The following is a 9,745-nucleotide window of genomic DNA, read 5'->3' as shown; positions in this document are numbered from 1 at the left end:
ATGCAAATACGTTCTTACACGTGAGTCCACGCCGGCACATGACCTTCACAATCTGTCCCCATGTTTAAGGTCTTCCCCTCATCAAGAACACCTCAGCTAAGTCGGGCTTGTGAGCTGTTGCTAGTTAGCTTTGTTGTCTTCCAGCTTAAAGTTAGCTTATATGACCCTGTTGGTTATAAGACTGTAGGTGATGAATATGCTGTCTGTGACACCCAAATTTTGAGTTTTTTTTTGTTTTGTTTTGTTTTTACAGTTTATAAGCTTTCTGCTTTTTTATGAGCACTAACCTGAGATGGATGGTGGATAGTATTTAGACCTGACACCACTGAAAAGTCTGGCTTGATTAATTTACTGACTCTGGAGCCATCCATGGCAGCTTATCTAGCACAAGATGTGCACAGCACTGTATGTTTTATTGAAGCTTGTTTCTGCCACTGAAAAAACTTTTTGTTGGCCTGGAGTAACATCATCTTCCCTCAAGAGGGCAGTGTCATCTGCCACTGGGGAGATGACACTGCTCTCTTGTGAGACAGGAACCACTCTCTCAGTCAGAGAAACTAGTTGGCTCACTCACCTCCAGGCCTCTGGAGAGAATGTGTATTAAATATGGTTCAAGGTCACTGGGTAAATGTTAATGTTACATACTTTAAAGAAAGCATCCTGCATTTGCCTAACTCAAAAAAGATCTGAGACCTCAGGTAGAGACACGCATTCCTGGGAGTGCTGCATTAAGAAATGGTATATAATAAAATCAAAGAGACCAGGAAAGACACGGGACATTCCCATCAGGGACGCCAGAAGGCGACAGCAGAAGATTAACCTGGGGGTGCTTTCTCAGTTTGCTATTTTCTGCAAAGTTAACAAAACTTGATTTTTATTTTCTATCTGATTCTATGCATGCAGTTTTTAACTCAGCACAACTTCAGAATCACTTCTCTTGCTTGTGTTCAGTCACCTTTGCTTAGTGACCTGGAAGCTTCTGCAGCTTTTCAAATTCTCAAAAAGCTGCTTCAGCACCTCCTTTATTACTTCCTTCAGCAACAGAACTGGACTATCCTTTGTGAAAGGGAAGGAGAAAAATAAATGAGTATAACTGATGAGTGATGCAGCTTATCCATCTTATTAGTGTAATTTTACAATTTTGTGCCATCCCTCCTCCTGCCTGTAACCTGGAAATCAATCTAAGTGCACCATCTTGGAACAGGCCAGTTACTAAAATGTATCTGGAGGCCAGTGGAGGGGCAGAGTGGAGGTGAGGGGAGCTGTAATGCATACTTTGCAGAAAAGATTAACAGGATCAACAAATCTTGAGATCCTTTATGTTTGTAGATTATCTTAGTTCATTGAAACGTTCAGCTGTCTGATCATATCAGTTTTGTATTTCATCAAACTGTTATATTTATCTGACATCTGAGGTCACCAAATTCAGTAGCAGGCGGTTATAGCAAACCATAATTCTATATACTTTAAGCAAAATATCTGTTACCACCCACTCCTTTCTCTGGATGCCTCTTCCTCAGCTCCTCGGCTTGCATCTATTGTGGGAGGGATTAAAACGCAAAGGAAAGTAGGATGTACAAACTGAGAGATGAGGAGGGGAACGCGTCTCTGAGTAAATCTGCAGCAGCTGCTTGAGGAAACACTGTAAATAAACTGCAGAGCGAGAGCAGTGCCGGTGGCCCGTGCATCGGAGACAAATAAAGGTTGGTACAGCCGTTATTGATTGCTTCCAAGAAGTGCAGGGGAAGAGGGGTGGGCTTGGTCCAATTTTGGACCTGAGGGTATTAAAGAAATGTGAACGTATAGATTCAAAATGCTCAAACACTCTTGCAGCTTCTGAACGCAGAGACCGGTTAATAGCAACCGCTCTCAAAGATGCGTAAGGTCGTTAGCGATATATGCGCACCACAGTCAGGCTTACATTTGAGGAAACCCACACACTTTCCGCCCTGTGACCGCCAACCAGCACCTTCACCTAGTGCTTCAAAGCTCCCCTCCCAGAGAGGGGCGTCCACTCCGTAGCCTATCAGGGCGCTCGAGCTTTGATAGAAGTGCCGATGTCACATAATCAAGCAGTGGGCTTCTGAGTGAATTTTCAGGAATAAGTAAATAAATAAATGAATAACTCCCAGCAGAGGTTGGTCGCTGTTCACCGCTGAGTTTCTCAAATTCACCGAGGAGCTAATTTACACACAATGAGAGCCTAATTATCCCCGCAGTGGCCTCCAGCAGTCTGCTCTCACCGACTCTGTGCTTCTTGTCCCTTCAAGAAGTGGATGGCAATTATTAGTGGTTCCACTGACTCTATATAAAACATGGACGTAGCCACTGTGCCGTCACAAATTCATTATGGAAACAGTGGTAATTAAAAAAAAATTAAAATGCAGTAAAAAAAAAGAAGCTTGTTTTAGATTCTTTGTCACTGTGTTGTTTTATGTTCAGGTTCGGGTTTTCTCTCCATTATTGTAGGGTCTTTAGCTTTAAATTATTAAGTGCTTTGAGATTTTGTGATTTTGATGCTATGTAAATAAAATGAAATTGATTTAAACTGAATTATGAAATCTACTTAAATATGAACACCCTTTTCTAAAGCACTTTCCCAAAATTGCAAATTGTTGTACAGCTTCATAAAAATGAGATTTGAATAAAGTCGTGTTGTGTTTAGGCATCAGCCATTAGTTTAACACATTTTTAAAAGGTTAAAACATACAAAGTTATGGCAAAGATGGAAAAGCAGTAATTTCTGATGACTGACGTCACTTGTCGTCAGTTATGTTGATCATTTGTTTTTGTTAATGGTCGGTTGCTTTTTTTCTTTATATCGTGAGACAAGAAATGATGGTCCAGTGGATCCTATGAGAGAAAGTAATAAAGGGAACACTGAAGTGGCTTTCCTCAACATTTAGGGAATTTAACCAAGAATTGGTGTTCTCAGCAAACTTAGCGGGCTGGATAAAATACAGAGACCCACATATTATAATAAGTAATATTGTAAGGCAACAAGCCTCTTGGACTGTCCATAGCACACAACACAGCATATTAGTTGTCAACTACTTTAAATCTAAATAGGTGGAAAGAAACCATTTCAGTGATTCAAATTAGTAGAGATGAGCCCTGGCGACTAGCTGCAGCTTCCTGTGTTGGGAAATCATAGTGTATCCACTATGGCTTAAAGTACACAGTGGATAGTTATTATGAAGGGAGAAACTATCCATAGAAGCCCAAACCATTTTTTTGTACTAGTCTGTAAAAAAGCTCTTTAATGATATAAAGTTAACATTTTACACTGGACTGTATGGGGACTGACTGGATTGAAGGCTGAAGCGCCTGTGTGATGGTGTGGCAGTGAGTGGGGAGGGCTAGACTTCTGGAAGCCATTTGGAGTTGCTAAATACTTTCCTAGCTCAAAAGAGTTTTTTGGGGTGGTCCAGCATGTTCTGACCAGGCAACACATAAACAGGCAGGGTGGGACACAGTCATTTCCCATTGTTAAGCTGTTTCGCTCAATGCTGCTGTGTTGCAGTCTTCATTTCCTGCCTATCAGACAGGAACAGGCAGGGCAGCCTAAATCTCACATTTTCTCCACTTATAAGTGAATGAAGATCTGTTGGTGTGGGTCAGGTATGGGATCCTTTTGGCAGGGTTGAAATCCATCTCTTTGCTTTCAGGGCATTCACCCATTACACCACTTCTCTTTTCTTCGACAGAGGTTTGGAATACATGCAGTTGCACATCCATTTCCTAATACACTCCATACATTTCACTTCACTCTGATACTACTGGTTCTGGAGAGCAGTGATCCTCAACCTGGTGGCTCCTTGGTGATGATGAAATCCTGTTATGTCTAAATAATCGGACCACAGGCAGTGGGGCCCTAATTTGTCCTCTATAGAGTGTGGGGAGGTTCAAAATTAACAGTGGAAGCTTTTCTCTCTTAGTCTGGCAGTTTATTTTCCAGTCTACAGCCTGAAACATCAAGAGAGAACTGAATCATGCACAGCGAAGAATGGCTTAGCATACAATAATTTGTAATTGGTAGACATAAGTAGTCAGATTTTAGCTGAAGAGGCAGTGCAGTATTAAATTATAAACAAATCATCCAACTAACAACTAACATTGTTTCTATAAGTGTAAAGTTTTTATTTAAAAACATCTCTGGTGGTCAGGGCCAGGAAGCTGGTAATAATACCACATAATGAGTTTGAAAAACATTTTTAGCCTATGCACTGCATCAAACAGCCTCCATGTATGAAGTGCTTTGGCTGCTCCAGTGGAGTAGGAAATGTGCTATATAAACCCATTTACAATTTACCTTTGGTAGTCAAGGTAAGAACTGGCGAGGAGGAGCCCATGCTGTGTAAGGTTCCAGTCTGTGGTTAAATGGGCTGATGCAGTCCTTCGGCTGGCTCAGTCGGACTCATCCAAAACCCTGAGCCAAGTTTCTCACTATGTGTGCCTCTCTTTTGTGAATGGGCAGCAGCTCCCTCTGCAGGGGGCCTGGCTGCTATTGCTGCATGGGACATCCCATAATGCAAGCCACTCTCATCACAAGTTCCCAAGGGTCAGACCTCAAACCTCTGACTGCCTAATATTTTGGTGTCTGCTCTCTGCTGTCTAAATTGAGCTGCTATTTTTTTTCTCCGCCAGTTACCGAGGGCACTGTATGGTGAGTTTATCTTACTGTATGCCTTTCTTATCATTTCTTTGTTTTTTAATATTCTTTCCTTGTTTGATTTTTACAGGACACAGTATGAGACACATTTTCTTTTATTTTAATGGGATCTGTTTCCCCCCTTTCAAGGATAAAAATGGGTTTTTTTGTTTTGTTTCTTCACTTTCACCTTTCTCTCTCTTATCTCTCAGTATTTCTACTTGCAACATGAGGCCGCTGCTGTTTGGGATTCTGCCAATCAAGGAGAACTCTTGTGGCTCTCTATCTAGTGTAACTGTTGCACTCTGTCTTTTAACCCTCCTCCTGATGGTTATCTGGGGTCGAAAGAGTAAGAGATCCTTCTTCCACTTCCATCATGACTCCCAGCTGGACCACACAAAATACCCCCCACCTCCTGGCCCTAAACCCTGGCCCCTTGTCGGGAATCTGCTCCAGGTTGGGGAGCAGATTCATCTCTCTTTAACTGGGTTGAGGCTTCAGTATGGAGACATCTTCAAGGTACATATAGTTACATATAGTTATTGTATGATTAATTTCAGATGAACAGAGTGAGCATGAGTTAATTTATTTGTTTGTGTCATGAATCCAGCTCCGCCTTGGCTCTTTGACTGTTGTCGTTCTGAGTGGGTACAACACCATCAGGCAGGCTCTGGTTCGACACGGGGAAGCTTTTGCGGGGCGACCTAACCTTTTCATCTTCTCTGCTATAGCCAATGGGACCAGCATGACTTTCAATGAGAACTACGGGCCTGTGTGGCTGCTCCATAAGAAGCTGTGTAAGAATGCCCTCAGGTCTTTCTCCCAGGCTGAGCCAAGGGGTTTTGGTGCCACCTGCCTCTTAGAGGAGCACATATGTGCAGAGGCTGCAGGGATGGTGCAGGTGATTCGAGAAAAAGCTGCTAAAGAGGACATGGAGGGTATAGACCCAGCAACGACCTTGGTAACCTCAGTGGCAAATGTCGTCTGTGCGCTCTGTTTTGGGAAACGGTATGACTACAGTGATAAGGAGTTTCTCACTATTGTTGATGTCAACAACGAGGTCCTGAAGCTCTTTGCAGCGGGGAACCTGGCTGATTTCTTCCCCGTGTTTCGCTACTTTCCGAGTCCATCTCTGAGAAAGATAGTCCAGTACGTTCGCAGGATGAACAGGTTCATGGAGCGGAACATCGAGGAACACATTGACACCTTTGATAAGGTAATTAAGTATGCAGACTCACTTGTAGGCAAGAATTTAGTTTGAATGGGGAAAAATGACAGTACAGTCTGTGCCATATAATCACTGTTTGCTTAAGTTCGATTTATTTCATTTTTACACATGAACGCTTAAGGACTTACTGACATAAACTTCAGTTTCATAATAATCAGCAACTAGGCTTCTTAATGATTCGTGAATATTGCAATTTATTAATATCAAATAAATTTTTAAAAAATAACATCTTAACTTTAGCTGATCTTTTGCACAGTGACCTTAAAAAAGATGTCACCACAGCCTTATGTTGTAAATAATGTGTCTGTTGGCGTTGTTTTCTTTAGATCTGTGCCACTAATTTGTATCCCGGCTCTTTAATCTGACATTGAACTCATACATTGGTAGCTATGAGCGTAACTGTAGCCAAAAAAATAACAAGTTCCATGGGATGGACCTTTTTTGTGCAGAGATGGCTAAAATGTTCGCACGAACTCTAATTAGGAATTAGCAACTCTACTGGAAGACACGCGTCTTACCGCAATTGATTACTGTCCCTTCCCCAATTACTTTAAGGTTTAAAGCAAGCTAGCAGTTAAAGTAGATAACTTTATATTTGAGCAGTGACAGCTGCATTGAAGTTGGAAGGAGTAAAGTTGTCTGTGTTTGCAGAACCGTATCCGGGACATTACAGATGCTCTAATTGCTCTTTGTGAAGAAAGAGAAGAAAGCAAGGATACTTCGATGCTCTCTAACGACCAGATCATTCACACTGTCATAGACATCTTTGGAGCAGGTTAGGGAAACTACAAATTTCACATTATGATGCGATTACGCCAGTAATCGCATCATAATGGTGATAATGAATTTTCCCCCTTTTTTGTGGTTTTCCAAAGGATTCGACACCATCATCGCTGGTTTGCAGTGGAGCCTGTTGTACCTCATCAAGTTTCCTGACATCCAGGATAAAATACAGCAGGAAATAGGTGATGCCTTATGCTCCAATAAAACAAACTCATATGCTGTACAGTGTGCTCGGTTCTTCACCAAAGTCACCCACTGTTAGAAACTGGCAAATACACTGCTTACAGAGAATTCAGGGTATGCTAAATAGGAAAGTCCTCTCTTGTTCCTGCTCTGATGACTGACTCATAATCATTCTGTTGCTCACAGACCAAAAATAGGAGGCTGCTCCTTAATCGTTTTGAGTTCCACATCACTGATGAGCATAAGTTAGTAGTAAATGTAGTTCTTATCTATTAAAATATTCACCACAAATGGGATTCACACAGTTTACAAGAAACGTGTGGAAATGCACCTCTCATTAGCAGCTATGCACAGGCCATACAGGAGCGTGCAGCCGTCTGTGATGTCTACAGTATCAGGGAGAATCCTTATTGAAAAGACTGAACAACAGCCAACCGGAGCACGCTTTCTGGAGAGACAGAATCGGACCAGAGAAACTCACAAAAGATCAGTCCAATTTGCTGACGCTTTTTAAAGTGGGCTCAGAGAACTGGTGCTGTCTGTTCTGAGGCACGTTGTATTTTCACAGAGGGCGAGATGAAGCGAGAGAGAGACAGAGAGAATTAAGAGGAGGCAGGATGAATCAGAACAGGAGAGGGGTTAGAGTTCCCGGGAGACACAAAGGCGCTGACACGCAAGGCAGTGAACAGACATAGTCTGACATTATTCCCCTTTTCATCTCTTAAATTTCATTTAATTAAGAGACTTTTATTCTGTTGTTTACAGTACCGGAAGCCTTATTAGTGGAGCAATATTTGTAAAGTAATCTAAAGGATCAGCATATTTTAAATTGTAATTTTTTTATGATGCACATGTGCATAAAGTTTTTACAAACTGAAAGAAAGCAAACCACAGCCTGGAAATAAGTTTATGTTAAGTTTTAATTAAAAAATTAATAATATGACATATTAGAATAAGAGAATAAAAATGAAAATAAAAAATGTAAATAATGTTAAAACAATTACAAGTTTATCACCACTTATGTCACATTTTTTTAGACCCAAAAGTTGAGATACAGATTATGTTTTATTATTTATCATTATTTTTTTAAGATGAGCATATCGGCAAACCCCAGCTGCCCAGGTTTTCCAACAAGGCCAAGATGCCTTTCACAGAGGCGTTCATATATGAAGTGTTTCGTCATGCTTCATATGTCCCTTTTACCATACCACACTGGTAAGACCTAAAGTTTTGATAGCAGAAAATTAGTTTTTTTCAGCATGTAGATTGTTTTTTAACACTTTCCTCTGATTTTGTTTTCCTCTCCAGTACCACGAGAGACATCACATTTAATGGGTATTTCATTCCCAAAGACACGTGTGTCTTCATTAATCAGTATCAAGTCAACCATGACATGTGAGTAGCTGAAAGCAGTTGAAATCAACGTTGTCTCTTTCTTTTTGTCTTATAAGACTGTTTGGATTTAAAAAACAATTATTTATTTGTTAACATTTTCATTCTTTCCCAGTGATCTTTGGGGCGATCCTGAGAAATTTCGTCCCCAGCGTTTCTTGAATCCATGTGGACTCCTGAACAAAGAGCTGACAGAGAAGGTCCAGATCTTCGGCATGGGAAAAAGGCGCTGTCTTGGCGATGAATTTGCACGTTTGGAGATGTTTGTGTTTCTCACCACGCTTCTTCATGGGCTGCGTATTGAAAATGTTCCAGGGCAGGAGCTGGATCTCAGCACTGATTTTGGTCTAACTATGAAACCACGTCCATACAGGATTACAATTTCCCAGAGATTTTAGACCCTCTGAAAACGCAAATGATGATCTTGCGGAAGTTTTGAAAATGTCACAGCGGAAATTAATTGTAGTTATTACTATTTTGTGCTCAGTTTGGCAAATGTGGTCAAAGCACAGACACAAAGATAAATATACACAGTGAACATAAGGTCATTTTACAGCATTCAGTCCATCTGCCTGCTACATTCAGATCTTAATTTACTGGTCACAGATGTGTCACTGATCAGTCTTTCAGGCCTCAAACTACATTCATGCAGGGTTCATCCCCATTTGAATCAGCCTTTTATCCCTCTTCTTCTTCACACCTCTGTCATGTCCTTGTCTGTTCTTTGTCCTCCATTCCTTTCCTCTTCTTCCTCCTCTTAATATAGCTTTAGCTCACACCCTGTTAAGCTAACTCATCTACTCTCAGTACTCCTCCAGTACTGATTCACAAATTAACTACACGTCCTTCTCTTTACCATCACTGCAACCTGCCACACAGCCAGATTAGAAACAGTACCCCAAATATATGAGAAGCAAAGAGTATGAAATTGAGCAGTGCTAATTTCATGAGCTAAATGTGATGTAGCATGGCAGCAGGGTAAGTCACAACTTTTAGCTGTTGGTAAACTTTTGTTTGTGAACATTTGATGAGTGCCTTCCTTTGGAAACTATGAAATACAGACTTCAGCTGTTAGCTCTTACTGAACTGTTTCACCTGAATATTACAAGATGAATCACTTAATCTTACGCTAAATATCCAACCTATATACGCAATGTTGAGGTAAATTAATATTACATAAAAAATGTGTGCTATAAAAACTCCAAACATATTAACAAATATTGACATTATCTCAAAGCACTAATACCACTGAGTTTAATGCCATTATTGTTTATAATGTATGCATAAAATGTTAACTTTCGTACTATTTTTGAAAGAAAAAGTAGAGCTGATGTTGGGAATTGTTTTTTGTTTTTTAAAAAAAGCATATACAGCCTAGAGTTTGTGGTGATTAAAGCTGATAATTATAAAAAGAGTAAAACTGAGTCACATAAAACAGCTGCAGACAGTGGCTTTGTATAAAACATGCAATTTGAAAATAAATAAATGCTCAATCTTTGTGTCAACTT

The 9,745-nt window shown here is 40.5% G+C and overlaps 1 protein-coding gene across 3 annotated transcripts; it reads left to right on the top strand.

Annotated features, from left to right (window-relative positions):
* The first annotated feature begins 1,216 nt into the window (after positions 1 to 1,216).
* On the top strand, positions 1,217 to 9,732 carry cyp1d1 (cytochrome P450, family 1, subfamily D, polypeptide 1). Of its 3 annotated transcripts, none has more exons than XM_019365994.2 (9): positions 1,217 to 1,703; positions 4,864 to 5,170; positions 5,262 to 5,295; positions 5,383 to 5,867; positions 6,531 to 6,654; positions 6,755 to 6,844; positions 7,937 to 8,060; positions 8,154 to 8,240; positions 8,353 to 9,732. In XM_019365994.2, the coding sequence occupies exons 2-9, from the start codon at positions 4,880 to 4,882 to the stop codon at positions 8,633 to 8,635; spliced, it is 1,518 nt and encodes a 505-aa protein (XP_019221539.1). In that variant the 5' UTR covers positions 1,217 to 1,703; positions 4,864 to 4,879; the 3' UTR covers positions 8,636 to 9,732. The 3 variants fall into 3 exon arrangements, with proteins under 3 accessions (XP_019221539.1, XP_005473212.1, XP_019221538.1); XM_005473155.3 differs by adding an exon at positions 4,648 to 4,666 and having other exon boundaries at positions 1,219 to 1,703; positions 5,262 to 5,867; XM_019365993.2 differs by having other exon boundaries at positions 1,219 to 1,703; positions 5,262 to 5,867.
* The last annotated feature ends 13 nt before the right edge of the window (positions 9,733 to 9,745 follow it).

Source organism: Oreochromis niloticus, linkage group LG12 (assembly GCF_001858045.2).
Source record: "Oreochromis niloticus isolate F11D_XX linkage group LG12, O_niloticus_UMD_NMBU, whole genome shotgun sequence".
Classification (NCBI taxonomy): Eukaryota; Metazoa; Chordata; class Actinopteri; order Cichliformes; family Cichlidae; genus Oreochromis; species Oreochromis niloticus.
Note: the sequence above shows the minus strand (reverse complement) of the source record. Positions and strands in the feature narration are given on the sequence as shown.

Excerpts from the sequence above, each read along its gene's own strand:
- cyp1d1 (XM_019365993.2), top strand. The coding sequence starts at position 4,880 with ATGAGGCCGCTGCTGTTTGGGATTCTGCCAATCAAGGAGAACTCTTGT. Across the intron at positions 5,868-6,530 it reads ACATTGACACCTTTGATAAG|AACCGTATCCGGGACATTAC; the intron begins GTAATTAAGTAT and ends CTGTGTTTGCAG. Across the intron at positions 6,845-7,936 it reads TAAAATACAGCAGGAAATAG|ATGAGCATATCGGCAAACCC; the intron begins GTGATGCCTTAT and ends TATTTTTTTAAG.